Below are 23901 nucleotides of genomic sequence, written 5' to 3'. Positions count from 1 at the left end.
TGATTTATGAACCAATTTATTCACTGATGCAAACCCACAATTACGCAGGGACCCCTCGAGCCAAATGGAAAAAGCAGATTTATGATACAAGCAGTCTATATTTTGAAAATGAAAAGGAAAGATAGCCTATAAATAAACAAATAAATCAACTGTAAAAAAAAAAAAAAATTCCATGCGAATCGGTTCTAGTGCAGCAACCCTCTGTAATGTCCAGCGACTTTGATACACGTTACCCAATTTAAAGAACGTTTTTTTTTTGTAATTATATGTGAGTTTATATCACAACAAAAGCCATAGGAATATCAGGATTTGGGAGTGTGTTTCACAGCTCCCTGTTTTTAACCATCAGAACAACATGGGCGGATCTGGCTGTTTCACCTTGTGTCTGTTAAATGCTGAGACACTGACTTCTTGTGTCAGCACAAAAACATTTTCTGATCCTTTATCATATCACTTTGTCCCCACAGTGACAGCTGACGACGCTTTGCACCTCTACATCGCTATTGGACGTGTGCTGCAGAGCCCTATAAGCGGTGCAGGTTCATCTCCACATAAAACAAAAAGCCTATGCCATATGACTAATGATGGGGACGTTCACTGGTGACGACGCCAACCGGGTCACAGACAAGATGCTCCAGATGTGACCCCTTTCCACATCTGGCAAAAACACAACGCTGCCCTCTCCTGACAAGTAATAAATGGTTATGCACATAAATAATGCGCAAAAACTATAATATAAAAGTGTCCACATCACTATTTGCTGCAGCACTTACAAAGAGCAACACATTTTGCACTCATAGTTTCCCTCAGTCATCAGCTTTATATCCTTAATTAATATAATTCCCTCCATCAATACTGGTGTTTCAGTTTCAGGTGACACTGTAACCTGGAGTTGGTCTTAAAGGGGCAGTATGTGACGAGTTGGGATGAAAACGTGTTGGCCTGGCAGGTTGTGACATTAACACCCAAATCATCCTGCTCCAGCTGTCCTGTAATTACTCTGGCCTCAGAACCCATGGACCTAAATTAAATTCAGATTTAAATTGGGTTCAAGTTAATTAGATGAGACCTTAACCCCTTTCCCCATTGCAGTCAATATGACAGAGAGAAATGAAAGATCTTTGCTCACTATTCAATTTTAAATTAACAACGACTGCGGAAAACATAATCAACCCAAGTTCAGTGCTGGCAGTTTCACGTAAATAGGTCCTGGAGAGCCACCAAAAATATAAATACAAATTAGTCTGAGGAACAACAATGATGCATAAGGTATACCGACATTAAAACAGTGTTAATGTGATCCACCGCCACGCTTTAAACAAGTTATATGCTGTGAAGACCCGTGAGACCCTGAGCCTACTCGATTCACCCAGGCCACTGGGCCAAGATGAGCGTCCATCCCTCGCCCACATAATCTGTTTTCCTCTCCTGGTGCGCTGCCACTCTCACCCACGCCCCGGTCTGCCCACGGCGATGACAGCGCTTGGCATCCCGGGAGACGAGGGAGAAGACAGTGACTCACTCGGATGCTGCTAGTGGATGGATAGATACAGAGTGACTCTTCACACTCCAAGGTGATGAGGAGGAGGTGGCGAAATGGGGAGTCGGAGAAGCAGCCAAATATCCGTCGAAAGAAGATAAATCATGAGCTACATAAATCCCTTCTGCATGCAGTGCGTTTATCAAAGACTCAATTTGTGGTAGTTCACCTCTAACCTTATCAGTATAATAATAAAGTTTGCATGTTGCAGGCTTACTTGGACCTCGAAGCTTCGGTGAGAAATATTCGAAGGTATTCGAAGCTTCGGGATAGTGCCCCTGCTGCAATACTGTACACACATGCACCTCTGCACTTAACAAACGGCGATATCTCTGTGAGAATAACTAATAATAATTGAATAATGAATAATGTTGTGGGATTATTCCTTATTTCATGGGCTATTAGGGATTTATACATTATTATTACATACTTAATATATAAAAATTGAAGCATTCGAATACTGATTAAGGGGTCGATTACCATGGCAATGATCGAAGGTTCGAAGTATTGGGATCAACCCTATGCATAACTGTTTCAGGTTTACTGTATTTGACATTTACTTCTCTCTCTGCATTATATCCCACTGAGCAGCGGTGATAACACAGAGTTTCTTTCAACCTGGCCTAACGGTCTCTGATGGGTTCTACATGTCTGGTCCGCCACGCTAACCGTGACATTTAGCAGATTTTCCCGGTGGGACATGTGAACCTCTGCGTTTGACAATGACACAAAAATGAAAACAAGCAACGTTTATCTCGTCAGCAACAAACACAGAGCTGGATTTACACCTGACCTTTGCACCCGGCCGTCTCTCTCATTCTCCTCCTCACCCCCCCGACACTCCAGGGTGTTGGATGTGTTACAGCTCTCTCTACCTGTTTCAAATACACCCATCTGTTTCAGCGTTAATTGCGTGCCGCTGAGCTGTGGTTTATTTCATTTTTCACTCAAGGGTGCTGCAGATAAAGCTATCACCGTCATTCCACCTGCAGACAGACGCTTGTTACGCGTCAACAAACACAGATTTCAAAGACATAATTGGCGCTTATGTTTACTGTAACTTGTCTTAAAAAAAACAAAGGGTTGTCACAACTTCGCTCCCCATCCTCATCAAATCATTTATCTGACCTTGACATTTTTTTGGTATTCTCACCCCCTCCCAATCCCTCCATATTCTCACTTCCCCCAATCGTCTCTCGCCTACTTTCTCCACTGTGGAGAGTCTCCAGCTGTGCATCCGCTGTTCCAGCTGAGCACTGGCTGAGGGGCATACTGGGGTCTTAAGTGGAAACACAAGAGCTCATGCCTTTTGCAGACTGAAAACAGTGGCTTCATACACCTAGGCCTGTGATAGATAGATGTGAGAGATAATTCAGATTTTAACAATTGAGACTCCCGCTTTGTTCATCCTCACTGCCAGAACATTAACACCCTCCCCCATTGCATCAATTATGCAAGATGGCCACCATATTAATAACATTCTCTTCTCTAAGACTCAACCTCATTAATACTGTAAGCGGCCACTCTAAAAGCCATTCATATTACTTCCCCTCAGAGTCTGTTATCTGGAATCCCCCCATTTTAGTGAGTCAGATGACAGCGGAGATCCACAGAGAAGCGGGTCACGGCTGGGCTATCATGAAGCAGGACTCCTTACATCACTCCCTCGGTCAACACATATACAAACAGAGGCAGCCATGCAAACTTAAAGGGCACTTATTTGTGCCTGTAGGCATGCACGCTCACACACACACAGGCAGTGTAAAACACAGCTAAAAAAACACAAATGCTATCTAAGGACAAAATGATGTCTGAATGAATGTCAGCTGTTGTTTCCTCTAATTCGTAAATGGCAGGAAACAGCCATCAAGGGCTTTGATAAACTGATGCACTGACTGCTAGGGGATAGGCACATGCAGGCTCTCAGAGTTTATACTGAATACACCTACAGATACATTTCATTATGTGCCTTATTTTAAAGCATTTAGATGGAGACGGAAAAGATTATTATTCACGTCCATAATCAGAAAGTGCTGGCCCCAAAGTTTTCATATCCATCTTATTCAAAATGTCATAAAGCTTTGGCTTAGTGCCACTTTGCACAAAGGGACAGCAGTCATTGTATTATGGATTACATTAGTACTCGTAGAATGTTAAAGGCACAAATACTATTCTCCATTTTCTTCATGCTAGTTCAAACAGAAGATGAGCGAGAAAAATAGAGGAAATGTCTGCAGGCTGTTGTGTAGGTGGGCAGCAGCGTCTGTGGTGTCAGGAAATGTGCCTTCTGATTTAGCTAAATAAAAAGAAGATGCACTGAAACTGACAAAACAGACCTTTTCTTAGAAGAGACAGCAGAAACAGCACTCTAAACAGCTGTCTCACCAAATAAAGCATTTTAATGATTGATGCTTGCCATTGTGGGTGTGATCATGGGATGTATGAAATCAAAATATTGCTCTTGAGGGAAAGAGGAAATATTTAACATCTACCAGCAAATCATTTTAACAACAACGCTGTCCTTTGGTTATTGCTTCTACTGAAACAAAAATCTAAAATATGTACGACAACAAACAGTAAAAGTTTCACAATCTCTGTATATTAAGAGTTATGCCTCAGTAAGAAAAAGAAAGCAATGTCAATAGCACTGCAAATTGAATCCTACTGCATGGGTGGGAGAGGCAGACTAAGCAAGAGGGAGCAGAGGTGGCAGAGACAGTGAAATTGGTCCCTCTGTTGGATTATATCGGTAGTACAAGGGTTGGGCACGTGATCATCAGCCCACTGCCCATCCTCACAGGCTTTCTCATTAAGCCAAAGCACTAAAACATAATCCCAGCCATGAATGTGTGTGTGTGTTTAAGAGAGAGAGAGAGAGAGAGAGAGAGAGAGAGAGAGAGAGAGAGAGAGAGAGAGAGAGAGAAGGGCACAGAAGTCACACTGCAATGGCAGTCATGACCGCAATGGATAAAGCCAGATATAAGGCAAGGCACCCTCCAGAGGTGAGACGAGAAAGAGCAGTATAAAGCATACTGGTGGTAGAATCTACAGTACCACCGTGTGTAATCGGCACAAGAGCAAGTCTTCTTTATATTTAGCAAAACAGTAACTATAAATTTAACATTCATTTATTAGATACACACACTTAAAGGAGGATTCTAGTGCCAAATGACATCGAACAAAGCCAGCTGAACTCAAACAATTTGTCTTCCTATCCAAAAAAAAGGAAATAAACAACCTTCTATCACAGGTAAGGTACCACAACCTGCTCTAGTTTTGCTGTCACTCACTTTTTCAGCATCACTCTTTCAAATGAAAAGAAAAGTGCCTAGAAAAAATAAAAACTCAAGATACTGACTGGTAAACTGAATTAGCAAAAACAGACTGGTGAATGGTGTTATCTAGTTAATAGGTTTATAACACTGACAAAGCTGTGCTCTCATACCTTCTTCTCGTCATACTTTTCTAACAAGAACTTTCCCATTTTCTAATCTCCAAAACAAAAGTCCCACGGCAACCTAAATCCTTTTACTCAGGTGGACACAGTAAGCGGGTGTAGGAGGCATTCTCCGGGTACGTTTGTTTGTGCTGATCCCCTGTGTACCTTGCTTTCATAAAATAAAGGGCATGAGAGAACTAAAAGCAGCACAAATCCCCCCCTCTGGGGCCCCAGCAAGGGTTAAACAGTTCCTTGGTTGTCCTGGTTGAGCCTGTGCATAAATCAAACAGATTCTTGTTGTGGCACCGAACAAAGCTATCAGAAAACGCAGGCAGGCTTTGGATACTTCCCTCTTAGGATGCCCCGGCTTTGTATACTTGTCGGATGGGAGAGGATGGAACCCGTGGTTCTGAGCATGACAAAGCTAATCTAATGGATGCAACAACATCCCAATGCCACTAAGAGGGAGTACGGGATGGAGGACGGGTTGGTGGATGGAAGTGGGGGAGAAGGGGAGGGGTGGTGATAAGTTCTTCCTTTTATCTGTGACCAATTGTAAGCCTGTGATGTTCTCACTCAGCTGCTGGGCATGTATTTAATGTGTTTTTTGTCCATCTCATCCTCAGAAGCTCCAGTTTTCTCACTATCTCATGCTCAAGGCTCCAGTCTGTGCTGCTGTATTTGTGACTTTCTCTAAAACCCTCTCCCTTTTTTAGAACCGATTCTCTAATCTCACACACGTCTGACTTGGCATTTCTGTTCAAAATGCTGCACATCTTTGGTTGGCATCTTTCTCTTTGTCTCTCTCTCTCTCTCTCTCCAGCTCTCATGCACCCCCCATTGTGTCCATCCTGTTTCCTTCCTGCCTGCCTGCATCCCCACAGCACATGCTGGGATGTCTGGGTGGGGGCGGGTACATACTGGCAGCTCCCTGGAAACAGACTAGTTCATCATTTCATTAAGGCTCAGAACAGTCTCCATGGTAACCACAGATAGCAGCGCTAACCTCACTCACACAAAGGACACACCCTTGTAGAGGAGAAAAACAGGAAGTGCTGTATAAGACGTGTGTATGACAGACAGACAGGGAGATAAAGAAGAAGAATATTTTGTGTTAACCGCTCTGCTGTTCTGTCCTTGTATTAAAACTGGTTAGGTAAGAGCATTTATACGTCATGGTTTTTGGTCCATCTGTCAAACCCATCTGTGCACTCCGCCAAAATGACTTAGGTGAATGCCTCTGCAATCTATGAGCTGTGAACCACTTAGCTGTATGCCTCAACCAGGATAATGCAGCCTGCTGTAGAATCAATAATTTAATGCAGCACAGGGGGACGCAGAGTTAGAAGCTTTCATCGGATACACACTCTAAAGCCATCATCTTATGCATATGGCTGCTCCCAATAGCTCTACAATGTATATATTATTACTATGGTGATTCTATAAAGCACCCACAGTGGGCAATATCTGCTGCATGAAAAAACACGTACAGTGTTGCGGCTTCATAAAAATATCATACATCGACACAGACACACGATGTTCTGATGGTGGATAAAAGCCTCTCCTCCTCCTCCTCCTCCTCCTCCACCCTGGTCCTTTGCCCCGCCCCACTGGTTTGGCTGTGATTGACAGGACTAGGTGTTGTCGGCCCCGCCCAGCCGCAGAGCAATAGAAGGAGGGAGAGAGCTGAGCCGAGCTGAGCTGATACCTCGATCGGTACTGAAGCTCCCTGCTGCTGCTGCTGCAGAGAGAAGCGGAAAATTACCTGCCCCTCCCCCCTCTGTCCCTCTCTCACATTGCACAGAGAGCTGCAGCATACAGAACACATACTGAACTACAGCTCCAGGCATGGATTCAGGACCCACAGTATGGAAAGTATGTACATATATAGGCAGCAGAGACTGTATCAGAGAGAGCGAACACAGGTTCATTCAGATGGTGCATGCAGCGCGCCACCATTTTTAAATCACACGTTGACCCACTTTAAAAGAGCTTCACATAGCCCGCACACACGCCTGCAATATGTAAAGTGTGTTTGAGAGCGCAGAAAGAAAGCCCTGGTTCCGTCGCCTTCACACTGCACCAACCAAACAAGGGGTGTTTTGACAGATCCGGTGGCCATGCTTGTTTGTGCTTGGACCACTCCCTGAAATGAGGTCACGTCGTCTGAGGAGTGACTCAAGCATCACAGATCCACCACAACACTATGTGGGCCTGCTGTTATAGCTTCACTGAGAATATCTGAACACACACACCAGCAGTTAGGAGCAATGATAACCATATTAAATAAAATGCTACACGGATGTACATCCAAAGCTAGATTTAACCACTGACAAATTCAATCAGAACTGAATCCACTCTGTCCTACTTGGCATGAGCGGATCAGGGTCGCCTCTGTACATGGCACACACATTAAGGATGTTAATGAAAATATATTAGATCGTGTTTACAGCGCTCTAAGGCTGATGGCACACATGTCTGCAGAGACGGACGTTAATTCCCTGTTAGTTCTCTCAGCTGCTCCCCTTCTCAGGGAGAGCTGGTGAAGGAGAGGGGGAGGGGAGAGAGTTCTGGCAGCATGAGGAAGAGGAGGAGGAGGAGGCATTGCAGAGCAATAGAAATGGAGAAATTGAGCAGGCAAGAGTGAGAAAAATATAGAAGGAACTACATGTAGAACCAGTGAATCTAATTGCACAATATAGAATGTTGAGGATGTATGTTGTTTAATAAACATATCTATGTATTGAGCAGTTGTATTATTATTATGTATTATTTGTATCAAATAATTTCCTAGGCTCTTTATTCTTTTATACTGAAAGTAAAAAGATGGCTTGTTAATATACTATTAGAAATACAATATCACACTACCCTTTAAAAGTGTAACTGTGTTTCACAATACACTGGGGTCTTGAGGTGCAGTTCCTAAGAGTTATCCTATAAAGACAAGGGGGCACGGCATATAAGCATTACATACCAGTGGATTTTTAAGGACAATATAACTTAAACAACAATATAAGTATGCAAGTAATTGCTCTGGGTAGAATGCAGTGATATGATGAGAACAAATAGTAGAGAATTAACAGCTCTAATGGTGAATAACAACGTGAACGATAATGTGTGACTCCAGAGAAGCTGATGGGAAACATCTCAGGAGAAACCCATTCAATCGCAAGAGTAGAAAAATATGAATGAGCAATATCAAATAAAGAAAAAAATATAGATTATTCAACATCAAAGAAGGCTGAATACCTATGGGATACCTATGGGAATAAACACACTCATGATCCACCCACACAGGTATTTTCACTTATTTTCCTTAATTCGACCTCCTCTCAAGACAGTGTGGGCACATACAAATTGTGCTTGATTGACATCTCCCTCACATTCCTGCTGTACTCCATGAAGTGGAAAAAATTACACCTTAATCATCCTTATAGGCCTTCTTCAAAGAATACATTTTGACATGAACACAGTAGGAAAAGCACAGGTTTGCACAGGTTAGCAAGTGTGTAATAACATACATTAGCAAAGTGTGCAAGTGACAATGTTTTGTTCTTTAATAAAAATAGTTGAGGTAGTAAATGTTCAAATGTAGCTGTGCAAAATTCAACATGTGCAAGATTATTACAGACTAAAACAGAATGGAGTCTGGTTGAGACAGAAACTATAGAGTAGATGGTTTTCTGTTAGACAGAGATGAAGAGTTGTGAAGAGTTAATGCTTAAGGCAGGACAGATTTCACGATGCACAATAGCCTATACCAGGACCCTGAACCCGAAGCAGCTAAATGGAATTCAGCTGTGATGAAATGTATTATCTAAACCTGTGCTTTTCCTACTGTGTTCATGTCAAAATGCATTCTTTGAAAAAGGCCTATAAGGATGATTAAGCTCTGTTTACTTCTGGTTTTCCAAACTAGCCATCTTTCACATGAAAGAAGCAGGGTTTGTAATTAGCCAAACGTTAATCACAGGTGACCTCAACAGTCTATAGAAAGTCGATGAAATGCACTAATGAAGTAACAGAATCAAGACTTACTCAGGTGGACTGCGGTATTATTCATGCAGCAGTTACAAAAACAACTCATGTTGAGTCCAATAGTCACTTGTGTCCTACAGCCAACGTTAGCTGCTATCTGGTTGCAGTACATCTTCCAGCCTTTAGTGGCAGCAGTGAGCGCAGAGAGCTGACCGGTAACCAAGACAGAGCGAAGAAGAAGCGCCATGTTCAAATTTTAAAATGTTTGTTGACATTATGGGGAGTCTTTTCACTGAGCTGTGTTTCTGTAACATTAACACCGCCATAAAATCGACTTATTAAGCCTGACCGGTTGCTAAGAAGTTCAACTTATCTCTGCTAAGTTTAGGTTTTCAACATACGACCGTTTAGTAACGTTAGTGAGCAATAAACACCGCTCACATTCAGCGCACCCTCAGGATAGAAACGTCTCATAACCACCACTGTAAGTTAAATAAATACATTATTTTACCTTTGAAATGTATGTTGAGTTTGTTCCAAACATTTCCTGCTTTTCTAGTAGCTAATTCACTCGTTGAATAAGCTATAATAAGAAGAATTCACTCGTTGAATAAGCTACTACCAGCTGAGCGTTGTTGCTATGCAGCTTTGTTGCTATGGAGCTTTGTTGCTATGGAGACTATAGCAACGCAGAAGTAATGTTAGCTAGCGTGTTCAATCTGAGCAAGCTACGGTATGGTTTTGAGAGAAACGGCTAACGTTACACGTTTGAGGAGTGGGTTTATGATACACGAGTGGTTTGAGAAGTTGCTGTGCGTTTTAATACAACACTATTTGTTTTCTGCAGTGGCTGGGTCGCCATTTGAATCCACGATAACTGCAGTGAATCCAAGCTGACTAGTTAGCCAACTGCAACTGCTGTCCTCCGATGAAGCAACTACAACTTCTTCTCAAGTCTACTGACGGTGAGTACTGATTCTTTAGCTGGCTAACTTCACCGACATGTTGTGATACAGACCCCGTGTAGTACCCTGCTTTCTGTTAACAATTGTGTGGTTTAGTTGAGGCGCATTAAAACTCACAAACTCCATTAATCAATGAATAGTGAAGAAACTGTTTTGCTCTTTTTTACTGTTAGCTGATGCATCTTGTTTTTTTGCACTATCCCCTTTGCTGCTGTACACTGCAAATTCCCCCACTGCGGGACTAATAAAGGAATATCTTATATTATCTTATCTTATCGTTATGGTCAGTGCACAAGAGCACCGTGCTGACAGCGAGCAGTACAGTCTGATAAGGTTGTGCCTTGAGCCCACAGTCTTATAGCACTGCGTAAACATTGCCTATAATACATCAATATCTTAAGTTCTGTGTTTGTGCTAGATACTTTATTACTGTACGTGTTATTTCCTTCATTTCCTTCCTTTTCTGGCATCATATGAAACTAGAAAACCTAAGGAATCCATTGAGTACGGATTCTTTAGCTGGCTAACGTAACCGACTGTTTGTGATACAGACCCCATGTAGTGTCTGAGTCATCCGCCTCCGTGTTTTGTTGTGTGTTTTACTAAATATCCTGCTTTCTGTTAACAATTGTGTGGTTTAGTTGAGGCGCATTAAAGCTCACAAACTCCATTAATCAATGAATGGTGAAGAAACGTAGTAAACGTAGTAAAGAAAGCTTTATGGTCAGTGCATACGAGCACCGTGCTGACACTTATCTGACAGAGAGCAACACAGTCTGATAATGTTGTGCCTTAAGCCCACAGTCGTAGCACTGCATAAACATAGCTTATAATACATAAATATGTGAAGTTATTCCAAAATGTTTGTAAATATCCAAGTTATAATTATAATTAATTGCTACTTTATTGCACGTCGTCATTCATTTAAACTGTACAATGAAGAGTTGTGATGACGTTACTCACAAGTTGTTTTTTTTCTATATACTTATTACTGTAGGTTATTATCATGACTACTTTTGCTTCATCATGTGTTGATATAAAGCAATTTCTTTAACGCATTAACGCAGTCGGTCTTTTGGAGGTTGTAGCGGGCTTTTAGTATCTAGAGTGAAGATACTGGCATCATATGAAAGTACAAAACCTAAGGAATTGGTACCAACCATGTCATACTGGCTTGTCAGGAAGGAGGCTAAATAATGCTCCAAACTTGCGCTAAATTCTGGCGACGAAAAACTGTCATGACCATTTTCAAAGGGGTCCCTTGACCTCTGACCTCAAGATATGTGAATGAAAATGGGTTCTATGGGTACCCATGAGTCTCCCCTTTACAGACATGCCCAGTTTATGATAATCACATACAGTTTGGGGCAAGTCATAGTCAAGTCAGCACACTGACACTTGTTACCTGTTGGGCTTGAGTTTGCCATGTTATGATATGAGCATATTTTCTATGCTAATGCTGTACCTGTGAAGGTATCTGGAAACCATTTGTAATTGTTCTGTGTTGTTAATGGTTTCCAGTAATACATATATACATATATTTGCATAAAGTAAGCATATTTACCCACTCCCATGTTGATAAGAGTATTAAATACTTGAAAAATCTCCCTTTAAGGTATATTTTGAACAGATAAAAAATGTGTGATTAATTTGCGATTAATCTTGATTAAATAATTTTATCGATTGACAGCCCTAATATTAAGTGGATGTTGTAGTTTTTGGAAGTACTACAAAACCCCAGTTGGTGCTGTGCTCTGTGAGACGGTCCTAGGGGATAACTAGCACAATAGGCCCCTGCGATTTCAGTACCATGGACAGCGCTTATACCAAAGGCAGGCAGAGAGGCCCAGCAGAGCTAGTCATTTCTATACTGGAGGAAACGGTGTTTACAACAGTTACAAAAATAGTTGTCAATCAACTCGTTTGGGAAAATTACATCTTACCTTGTCTTTATTAGGTAAAGTCTGAGTTCTGGTAAAAGTGTCTCCTCCGTTAATACTGATCAGCTCACCATCTACAGGTGGATACGGTGCGGGGAAAACCACTACGTCACTCTTCAGTGTGTCTGAGCTGAAACACACGTCATACTGCTGAGTAGATTTGGAGTAAGACCAGCTCCCGTCAGGGTGGGTGGTGATCATTGGGGCGCTGTACCTGCTGAAACTGCCGTCAGTCCTGTGGCATTTGACAGCTATTAAACTGATGAAGCTCAGCAGAAAGATCACTGACACCGACACAATGGCGATCAGCAGATACAGGTTTAAATCAGAGAAGCTGTCCTCCTTTATGGGCACATGTCTGAACTGAGTCTGGATGTCAGCTGTGCTTTCAACCACCACCACATCAATAGACACAGTAGCTGACAGGGAGGGTTCTCCGTTATCAGAAACCAACACCACCAAGGGGTGAGTTTTTAGGTCATTGTCACTCATTCTCCTCTTAGTCCTGATTTCTCCGGTGCTGGTTCCGATCCGGAAGAGGTTGTTTCCTTTGGGCTCAGAGAGGTGAAAAGAAAGCAGCGCGTTGTATCCAGAGTCTGCGTCTACAGCCCTGATCTTTGCCACAAAGTATCCCGCTTCAGCAGAAAAGGGGATGCTCTCACTGTTAACAGAGCCGTGCTCAGAATAGGGTGCCAGAATATTTGGATTATTGTCGTTTTCATCCAGGATTAAAACGTTCACAGTCACGTTGCTGCTGAGCGGAGGAACACCAGAGTCTGTGGCCTGAACTTTAAACTGAAACGTTTTTAACTCCTCATAGTTAAAAGACTGCAGGCTGACTATATCTCCAGTCTCTGAGTTCACGTTTATAACTGACCCTATTATATCGTTCTTTTGATTATTATTAAGTACTGAAAAAGTTACTTTTGCATTTTCCTCCACATCGGGATCATCTGCAGTCATAGTATAGATAACAGCGCCTACAGGACTGTTCTCTTTGACGAAAATGTTTATAACAGGCTCTCTAAAACGAGGTGCGTTGTCATTGACATCAGACACGTGGACTGTAATAATGGTTGTGCCAGAAAGAGGAGGAACCCCTTCGTCAGTCGCTGTTATTGTGACATTATATTGAGAAGCTCGTTCTCTGTCTAGAGTTCCGTCCACGACCAAAGAATAATGGTTTTTATATGTGTTCTTAATTGTAAAGGGCACTGAATCAACTATTCTAACCTGAACAACGCCATTTTTGTCTGCGTCGTTATCTCTCACTGTTATAAGTCCAACCATTGTGTCTGGGGGTGCGTCCTCCCTCACTACATTGACTAAGGATGTTACTGATATTTCTGGTGGATTGTCATTAACATCCGTGATTTCAACGAGTACTTTACAGTGAGATGCTCTTGGACTTGATCCTTTGTCTTTTGCTTGGACCCGTATTTCAACCGCGTTGCTTTTTTCGTGATCCAATTCACCCTTTACTGTAATCTCCCCTGTTAGGTTATTAATGGCAAATTTGTCAACGTCATTATCACTGTCGTGATTGATAAACGAATACAGTATTTCTCCGTTAAGACCCTCATCTAAGTCCCGAGCATGCACGGAAATCACGGTGGCCCCGAGCGGAGTGTTCTCGGACACTGTGGCTTTATACAGCGTTTTGTCAAAAATCGGAATATTATCATTTACATCTTGCACATTAACGGTGATCTGTAACGTGCCTGATTTAGGAGGTTTTCCTCCATCTACAGCTGTCAGTGTTAGCTTGATAACTGGCTGTTTCTCGCGGTCTAAGGCTTTCTGCAGCACCATTTCAGCAGACATACTCGGCTCTCCTCCATTCTGTACATCCAGGGTGAAATGTTCATTTTGACTCAGCTTGTAGCTCTTAACCGAAAAACTGCCGACATCTGCATCGAAGGCCTTTGCTAGTGTAAATCTTTCTCCTGGAAAAGCTGACTCAAACACGTTCAAAACCATTCCCGGTATCCGAAAAGAGGGTGCATTGTCGTTTATATCCACAATTTTAACCTCAAAGCGATAAAGATTCAGCGGAGAGTTCACAATGGCTTCCACTTCCAGAGAACACTTCACATTACGAGAGCAGAGCTCCTCTCGGTCTATCCTGTCTTTCACCAAAAGTATCCCCGTCTTAGCATTTGCTTCCAAATACCGCGTATTAGGTCCTGAAATCTGAAAACCCCGAGTCTCCAATTCGTGTACATTCAGATGTAAGTCCTTCGCCAAATTCCCCACAGCGGTACCGGGGCTCGATTCCTCCGTAACGGAATACACAATCTGTGCTCCAGCGAGGCTGCATATGTGAGATATATAGAAGAAAAAATAAATCCAATGCCGGAAAATATTCCCTTCTTGCATTCTGCCCATATAGCCTGCTAAACAATTTACTTGGAGAAATTCACTCCAGCGGTAACATTTCTCAGTAATGAATACATCCAGACAAGAGCCCCTCAACACAGTGAGGATTTTCTGTACTGCTACGACGAACAAAGAATTACAAATCTAAACGAAAAGGGAGGAGCGTCGCACAGAAAAAAAGGTTTTAACTCTGTGAGCTGATAGCGACATCTTGTGGTTATTTTGAAGTAGGAGGCATTCAAATATTAAAAGAAAGGATGAAATATTAAATGTTTATAGTAATTATATTGTGTCATTTAAGTGTCTTAAACTCAAATGAGAAGAAACACACATAATCAACCTAATACACCTATTTAAATAGGATTGAGCAAGAGGCTAAATATAAAAAATGTGTTGGATATACCAAAAGTGATGCCGAACAAGGGCTAAAGTAATCGACCAAGATTTATAAACGTGTTACCCTCATAATAATGGTACAGATGAGTAATCTTGAATTGGTATAATGAGAAGATAGATCACACAGAAGTACACAAATGTCAAGGATAAACACAATGCAGCTGCTTTAGGAATCAAATCACATTATTTGGAAAGTAGAACGTTAAATCCCCCACAGCCCTGTCTCTTATGTGCTGTTACTCTTACCTTGTCTTTATTAGGTAAAGTCTGAGTTCTGGTAAAAGTGTCTCCTCCATTAATACTGATCAGTTCACCATCTACAGGTGGATACGGTGCGGGGAAAACCACTACATCACTCTTCAGTGTGTCTGAGCTGAAACACACGTCATACTGCTGAGTAGATTTGGAGTAAGACCAGCTCCCGTCAGGGTGGGTGGTGATCATTGGGGCGCTGTACCTGCTGAAACTGCCGTCTGTCCTGTGGCATTTGACAGCTATTAAACTGATGAGACTCAGCAGAAAGATCACTGACACCGACACAATGGCGATCAGCAGATACAGGTTTAAATCAGAGAAGCTCTCCTCCTTTATGGGCACATGTCTGAACGGAGTCTGGATGTCAGCTGTGCTTTCAACCACCACCACATCAATAGACACAGTAGCTGACAGGGAGGGTTCTCCGTTATCAGAAACCAACACCACCAAGGGGTGAGTTTTCAGGTCATTGTCACTCATTCTCCTCTTAGTCCTGATTTCTCCGGTGCTGGTTCCGATCCGGAAGAGGTTGTTTCCTTTGGGCTCAGAGAGGTGATAAGAAAGCAGCGCGTTGTATCCAGAGTCTGCGTCTACAGCCCTGATCTTTGCCACAAAGTATCCCGCTTCAGCAGAATAGGGGATGCTCTCACTGTTAACGGAGCCGTGCTCAGAATAGGGCGCCAGTATATTTGGATTATTGTCGTTTTCATCCAGGATTAAAACGTTCACAGTCACATTGCTGCTGAGCGGAGGAACACCAGAGTCTATGGCCTGAACTTTAAACTGAAATGTTTTTAACTCCTCATAGTTAAAAGACTGCAGGCTGACTATATCTCCAGTTTCTGAATTGATGTTTACAACAGAAGTTAGTGGAATAGTTTTTGAATTGCCATCCAATGATGAATATGTTACTTTTGCGTTTTCTCCTATATCAGGATCAACTGCTGTTATAGTAAAGATAGTAGCTCCCACTGCACTATTTTCTTTCACATATACATTAATCACAGGCTCTGAGAATAACGGGGCGTTGTCATTCACATCAGAAATGTGAACTGGAATAACACTGGTGCTGGAGAGAGGCGGAGTGCCTTCATCAGTGGCTATGATGGTGACATTATATTGAGAAACACTCTCTCTGTCAAGGGGTCCATCGACTGTTAATGAATAATAATTCTTGTAGTTTAGCTTGAGCTTAAAAGGCACCAACCCGAGAATGTTAGCACTGGTGAGACCATTACTACCCCCATCTTTGTCAGTCACAGTCACCAAAGCGACCACTGTACCTACCTCAGAATCCTCTTTAACTGGGCTCATAAGGGAGGTTATAATGATTTCAGGTATATTGTCATTAACATCAGTTACTTCCACTAACACTTTACCATGCACGCTTCGAGAAGGTGTACCTTTATCTCTTGCCTGTACACGAATATCATATGCTGTATTCTCTTCATAGTCTACTTTCCCCTTTACGGTTATTTCTCCTGTGTCTGAGTTTATTGAGAACAAAGCTTCAGGATTGAAATTCCCCCTCTCAATAAATGAATACATAATCTCACAATTCATTCCCTCATCTAAATCTGTAGCTGTTACAGTCAGTATGGATGTCTGAAATGGTGCATTTTCAGTGACTTGGGCCTTATACAGAGGTTGACTAAATATCGGAGCATTGTCATTTGTATCCATGACATGCACCACTATTTTTAATGTCCCTGACCGGGCAGGTTTTCCTCCGTCCAGAGCAGTTAAAGTAAGGTGGATAACAGACTGTTTCTCCCTGTCTAAAGCTTTCTGTAGCACCAGCTCAGCAGACTCACTGTGCTGTCCTCCGCTCTGTACGTCCAGTGAGAAATATTCATTTGGACTCAGCTTGTAGCTCTTTACCGAGTTACTGCCCGTGTCTGCGTCGTTTGCCATCGGGAGTAGATATCTCTCCCCGGTAAAAGAAGATTCAGACATATTGAAAGTCTTCTCCTTTTCACGAAAAGATGGCGCATTATCGTTAATATCAACAATCTGTACCTCTATGCGATGCAGATGCGTCGGGTGGCTCAGAATGGCTTCTATATTCAGGGCACATTTCGCCGTATTTGGACAGAGCTCCTCACGATCAATCCTATCGCAAACATACAGAGCACCAGTCTTTAAATCCACGTCGAAATATTTCTTAGAATTCCCAGAGACAACTCGTAAATCCCGTTTTTCCAAATCGTGAACATTAATCTGTAAATCCTTAGCGAGATTTCCCACCACCGTTCCTTTGTCAACCTCCTCGGAAACGGAGAAAGAGAGCTGCGCTGTCGACCCGCCGCACAAACAAAGAAAAGCTATTATCTGTATCCAGATCGCCACTGTTAGTCCTCCACGTCCCATCGCTGCCACAGAATGAAAGAAATGATCATTTTCCAACATGTCCACACTTTAGGAGAATAACAAACGAAGCCCTCGCTGTCCTGTGACCATGTGTGTATTCTCTGACAAAGCACTGGTGATGCTATGATGCTTCGTACGGAGAGGAGGAGTCTGTGGAAAAAGGAGCCACACGAATATTGTGGTCTCGAGCGACACCAACTGTTATTTTCATGCTAATAAATCAGGACTTGAAGATTATTAAATGTAGCCTGCTATTTCAGTGGAAAATTATATAAAATCTCGTTCACAACAAAGACACAGTTTCCGGTGCGTAAGTAAAAACTATTGTGTGTCACCAGGGCAACACATATTAAAGAAGTAGTCTGCTTTTGAAATAATATAAAAGTGAGTCAGCCTTTTTTTTCGTGTGCGCAAAATCACCATTCAGATTTCAGCACCATGGACAGCGTCCCTGCTGGTCAGCAGTGTGACAGAGATCTAACTTGACCAATTACTTCTCAGCTCAAAGTACTATTATTCAGCAACTGTTTCGAAAAAATACCCACATAAATTACCCAACATCCAGAAAGTGAATGGCTTTTTTTCGGGAAAAAATAAATAAATAACTATCATCAGGTAATTGACGATTTGCATGTATATCCCCCAGAGTACTACTTTGTATCAAGTTGTTTTCACAGCCATACATCAAATATATATCACGAAAAGTCAGCAAATGTTGAAACTATTCAAAATCGGATAATAACACGTCTTTCAGAAATGGAATGGCATTATCATCAGAGAGAAATTTAGTCTCGAGTTACAAACAACTCACCTTGTCTTTGTTGGGTAAAGTCTGAGTTCTGGTAAAAGTGTCTCCTCCGTTAATACTGATCAGTTCACCATCAACAGGTGGATACGGTGCGGGGAAAACCACTACGTCACTCTTCAGTGTGTCTGAGCTGAAACACACGTCATACTGCTGAGTAGATTTGGAGTAAGACCAGCTCCCGTCAGGGTGGGTGGTGATCATTGGGGCGCTGTACCTGCTGAAACTGCCGTCTGTCCTGTGGCATTTGACAGCTATTAAACTGATGAGACTCAGCAGAAAGATCACTGACACCGACACAATGGCGATCAGCAGATACAGGTTTAAATCAGAGAAGCTCTCCTCCTTTATGGGCACATGTCTGAACGGAGTCTGGATGTCAGCTGTGCTTTCAACCACCACCACATCAATAGACACAGTAGCTGACAGGGAGGGTTCTCCGTTATCAGAAACCAACACCACCAAAGGGTGAGTTTTCAGGTCATTGTCACTCATTCTCCTCTTAGTCCTGATTTCTCCGGTGCTGGTTCCGATCCGGAAGAGGTTGTTTCCTTTGGGCTCAGAGAGGTGATAAGAAAGCAGCGCGTTGTATCCAGAGTCTGCGTCTACAGCCCTGATCTTTGCCACAAAGTATCCCGCTTCAGCAGAATAGGGGATGCTCTCACTGTTAACGGAGCCGTGCTCAGAATAGGGCGCCAGTATATTTGGATTATTGTCGTTTTCATCCAGGATTAAAACGTTCACAGTCACGTTGCTGCTGAGCGGAGGAACACCAGAGTCTGTGGCCTGAACTTTAAACTGAAACGTAGTTAACTCCTCATAGTTAAAAGACTGCAGGCTGACTATATCTCCAGTCTCTGAGTTGATGTTTACAACCGAAGTTATAGGAATACTTTTTGAATCTCCATCCAATGAGTATGTTACTCTCGCGTTTTCATTTATATCAGAATCGACCGCAGTTATCGTACAGATACGAGCTCCAACGGGACTGTTTTCTTTCACATAAACATGAATCACGGGTTCAAGGAAACGAGGCGCGTTATCATTGACATCAGATACTTCAACAGTAATAACGCTGGTGCTGGATAGAGGCGGGGTCCCTTCATCAGCAGCTGTAATCGTGACGCTATAAGAGGAGTATCCTTCTCTATCAAGAGGTCCATCTACAACTAATGAGTAATAATTCTTATAATTGGAAGTCAGCTTAAAAGGTGCAGAACCAATAAGTGCACAGCGAGCCTGACCGTTTTTGCCTCCATCTTTATCAGTCACCGTCACTAAAGCGACAACGCTTCCGATTTCAGCATCTTCTTTAACGGGGTTCATGAGTGACGTCACCACAATTTCTGGGGCATTGTCGTTCACATCGACTACCTCCACCAGCAGCTTTCCATTTGCACTCCGAGGCAACCCTCCTTGGTCTGTTGCTTGAATATGAATTTCATATGCTGCCTGTGCTTCGTAATCCAAACTACCCTTTACTATGATCTCTCCAGTTTCTGCATTAATGGAGAACAGATCTGCCGGATTGAAGTTTCCACGCTTGACAAAAGAGTACGTGAGCCTCCCGTTGTCCCCTTCGTCTAAATCTGTGGCACTCAGTTGAATCACTAATGATCCAGCTGGTGCGTTTTCATTCACCCGTGCCTTGTAAAGGGTTTTACTAAATGACGGCGTGTTATCATTTGCATCCAGAACATTTACATTTATGTGTAAGGTTCCGGTTTTAGGAGGCTTTCCTCCATCTACAGCGGTCAGAGATAGCTTAATAACTGCTTGTTTTTCACGATCCAAAGCTTTCAGCAGCACCAATTCAGCAGATACACTATGCCCTCCACCGCTTTGCACATCCAGGGAGAAATATTCATTTGGACTCAGCCTGTACGTCTTTACTGAATTGCTCCCAGTGTCTGCATCAAGAGCCAGTGGAAGCAAAAAGTGTTCACCCGTCGGTGATAATTCAGATATGTTAAGTGAATATGACGTCTCAACGAAGGTTGGTGCGTTGTCATTTAAGTCAACAATGACCACCTCAATGCGGTGGAGCACCATAGGATTACTCAGTATAGCCTCTAAGTTTAGCGTGCATTTTACCGTGTTTGGACAAAGCTCCTCGCGGTCTATTCGCTCATTAACATAAAGATCCCCCGTTTTAAAATTCGCCTCGAAATATTTCTTACTGTACCCAGACACGATATTCAGATTCCTCGTTTGCAGGTCTCGGACGTTGACGTTTAAATCCTTTGCGAGATTCCCCACCACAGTCCCTTTGTCCACCTCCTCGGAAACGGAGTAGGATATCTGAGCAGCACACCAGTCAGATAAAAACAGGATGATCAGCCAGCAGAGTATTCCGTTATTATTCCTTCCACCGCCCATCGCTGCTCTCAAAAAAAAGTGACGCGACACAAACTATATTCATCCATAAAACGCCACCCGATCGGCCAGCATTTTTAATCCCGTCCACTCCGGTCCTCTCCGTTTCATCGCCACTTGTGTTCCTCTCACAAAGACACTCATAGTGTGCTGACGCACCACTCGGAAAGGAGGAGACTGAAAACACCGAGCTCACAAAAACATGTGGTCATCAGCGACCCCACGCGGTACAATTTAGATATGAAAATGTTTTCAAAAATAGAGTTGCACTCCCTGCATGTCTCATACTACAACACGTGTGATACATTATATACCCTTAGGTTTTAAAGGGAGACTAAAAGTTTTACTTTAACCGGTTGTGTAAAGAGGAAAAGATCAGGCTAAATAGTCACAGATTACTGCAGAAAAATTACAGAACAATCTGAAATTATTTTAACACATGGAAAAATATACCAAAACTTGTTGAAAACATATGAGTTCAAAGGCATCAACAATATTTTCCATAGATAGGTTAATAACAAGTGCCAACAGTATCGCCACGGTCTACTATTTGAAGATAGTTCAACTTGTAAGAAGCCACTTGTTTTTCAAGCATAAAGAATTCATGAATTGACATCATAAGTAACTGAAAGCATGAGTGATAGCATAATTCATGCCAGTGTTTTTGGATTGTGAGCCCAGGAGGACAAAGAAGACACCAGTGTGTTTTCAGCACCACGGAGAGCGCTCTACAAATCTACTTGCAGGATGTGTCCACTATTTTACAACCTAATACAAGGCCGTTATCTGTTTGAATGCAAATTTGTACAAATGTTTTCGTGATTGGGTCATTCTTAATTGGGAATTTAAACTTTGCAAGTCATGTATGCGACAGCAAGGAGAGAGAAGTGAAAGGCTTCAAACAACTCACCTTGTCTTTGTTGGGTAAAGTCTGAGTTCTGGTAAAAGTGTCTTCTCCGTTAATACTGATCAGCTCACCATCTACAGGTGGATACGGTGCGGGGAAAACCACTACGTCACTCTTCAGTGTGTCTGAGCTGAAACACACGTCATACTGCTGAGTAGATTTGGAGTAAGACCAGCTCCCGTCAGGGTGGGTGGTGATCATTGGGGCGCTGTACCTGCTGAAACTGCCGTCTGTCCTGTGGCATTTGACAGCTATTAAACTGATGAGGCTCAGCAGAAAGATCACTGACACCGACACAATGGCGATCAGCAGATACAGGTTTAAATCAGAGAAGCTCTCCTCCTTTATGGGCACATGTCTGAACTGAGTCTGGATGTCAGCTGTGCTTTCAACCACCACCACATCAATAGACACAGTAGCTGACAGGGAGGGTTCTCCGTTATCAGAAACCAACACCACCAAGGGGTGAGTTTTCAGGTCATTGTCACTCATTCTCCTCTTAGTCCTGATTTCTCCGGTGCTGGTTCCGATCCGGAAGAGGTTGTTTCCTTTGGGCTCAGAGAGGTGATAAGAAAGCAGCGCGTTGTATCCAGAGTCTGCGTCTACAGCCCTGATCTTTGCCACAAAGTATCCCGCTTCAGCAGAATAGGGGATGCTCTCACTGTTAACGGAGCCGTGCTCAGAATAGGGCGCCAAGATATTTGGATTATTGTCGTTTTCATCCAGGATTAAAACGTTCACAGTCACGTTGCTGCTGAGCGGAGGAACACCAGAATCTGTGGCCTGAACTTTAAACTGAAACGTGTTTAACTCCTCATAGTTAAAAGACTGCAGGCTGACTATATCTCCAGTCTCTGAGTTGATGTTTAAAACTGATGATATCGGAATATTTTTTGGATAACTATCTAACAACTTGTAAGTCAGTTTTGCATTACTGTCCAGATCAGGATCAAATGCATTTATGGTAGAAATAATGGAGCCTGTTGGACTATTCTCTTTCACATAAACATTAATCACAGGCTCCATAAATCGAGGTGCGTTATCATTGACATCAGAAACATGAACAGTAATGACCCTGACACTGGACAGAGGTGGACTTCCTTCATCTGTGGCTGTAATAGTGACATTGTAAAGAGAAGTGTTCTCTCTGTCCAGTGGTCCATCTACTACTAATGAATAGTCATTTTTGTAGTTGGACTTCAGTTTAAATGGAACAGACCCAACTACCTTACAGTTAGTTACACCATTGTTTCCTCCATCTTTATCACTCACTGTAACCAAAGCAACTATTGTTCCCAGTTCTGCGTCTTCTTTTACTGGGGTCATGAGTGACGTCACAGATATTTCTGGGGCATTGTCATTCACATCAATTATCTCTATCAGCAGTTTAGCATGCGCACTACGAGGAGAGAAGCCCTGATCCATTGCTTGAACTCTAACTTCATAAGCAGGCGTCTCTTCATAATCTAATGTCCCCTTCACAGTCATTTCTCCTGTTTCTGAATTTAGATTAAAAATATTTGATGGATCAATATTTCCTCTTTTGATGAATGAATACAAGATCTTACTGTTCATGCCCTCGTCTAAATCCGTTACATTTAACTTAATCATTAGTGTTCCGGGAGTAGCATTTTCATTAACACGTACCTTATAAAGAGATTTACTGAAAGTGGGTGTGTTGTCATTGACATCTAATACATTAACAGTTAACTGCAATGTTCCCGATCTAGGAGGTTTTCCTCCATCTACAGCGGTCAGGATAAGTCTAATTACTGGCTGTTTCTCTCTGTCTAAAGCTTTCTGCAGCACTAACTCAGCAGACACTCCGTGTTCTCCGCCGCTCTGCACATCAAGCGAGAAATATTCATTTTGGCTCAGCTTGTAAGTCTTTACTGTGTTGCTTCCTATGTCCGCATCTTCTGCTATTGGGAGAAGAAATCGCTCTCCCGGTGACAACGATTCTGAGATATTAAATAAATGCGACTGGTCAATGAAAACAGGCGAGTTATCATTTATATCTAAAACATTTACCTCGATACGCTGTGCAGTCATTGGATTGTTTAGAACAGCCTGTAATTTCAAGGAGCATTTTACCGTATTTGGACAAAACTCTTCTCTGTCTATTCTTTCGTCAACAAAGAGGTTCCCGGTCCGCAAATTCACATCAAAATATTTCCTCTTGTAACCCGATACGATCTGGAGGTCCCTGTTTTCTATATCTTGCACATTGATGTTCAAATCCTTCGCGATGTTCCCCACCACGGTGCCTTTGTTCACCTCCTCGGAAATGGAGTAAGATAACTGAGAGACAGACCCGTCACAAAGACAAAGCAGCGCAACGATATGAATCCAGGCGTGTTCGTTTTGTCGTCGCACATACATCCTTGGTGCAATAAAAGAGCTGAACCGAGACGATCATTAATCCCCTCCTGTAGGTGATTCCTTCAAAAGTAAAATGCTTCGTTTGAGATCCAGCCTCTCTCGTAACAACACCATCGAGTGCCTGGGTTATAATGAGCGATGACGATTTATTTTTTACCATCCACGGAGG

The 23901-nt window shown here is 42.5% G+C and overlaps 2 protein-coding genes across 18 annotated transcripts in view; one reads left to right on the top strand and one right to left on the bottom strand.

Moving 5' to 3' along the window:
- LOC119494157 (protocadherin alpha-C2-like) overlaps positions 1-23901 on the bottom strand; it is a 169968-nt gene that overhangs the window by 24580 nt on the left and 121487 nt on the right. The window contains exon 1 of one of the 15 annotated variants that reach the window (XM_037779814.1): positions 21354-23871. The exons of 12 other annotated variants lie outside the window; for them this stretch is intronic. In XM_037779814.1, the coding sequence (XP_037635742.1) occupies positions 21354-23732 (2379 nt within the window). In that variant the 5' untranslated portion in view covers positions 23733-23871. Of the gene's footprint in view, positions 1-11865; positions 14379-14883; positions 17356-21353; positions 23872-23901 lie in introns of those variants that run through there. 2 more of the 15 variants (XM_037779810.1, XM_037779811.1) reach the window with 2 other exon arrangements.
- LOC119494180 (fibroblast growth factor 18-like) overlaps positions 9052-23901 on the top strand; it is a 247537-nt gene continuing 232687 nt past the window's right edge. Inside the window, exons 1-2 of one of the 3 annotated variants that reach the window (XM_037779857.1) lie at positions 9052-9441; positions 9805-9922. The gene's annotated coding sequence lies outside the window, so the exon portion shown is untranslated. Of the gene's footprint in view, positions 9442-9646; positions 9691-9804; positions 9923-23901 lie in introns of those variants that run through there. The other 2 variants (XM_037779855.1, XM_037779856.1) reach the window with 2 other exon arrangements.

This window comes from Sebastes umbrosus, chromosome 9 (genome assembly GCF_015220745.1).
Source record: "Sebastes umbrosus isolate fSebUmb1 chromosome 9, fSebUmb1.pri, whole genome shotgun sequence".
Lineage (NCBI taxonomy): Eukaryota > Metazoa > Chordata > Actinopteri > Perciformes > Sebastidae > Sebastes > Sebastes umbrosus.
Note: the sequence above shows the minus strand (reverse complement) of the source record. Positions and strands in the feature narration are given on the sequence as shown.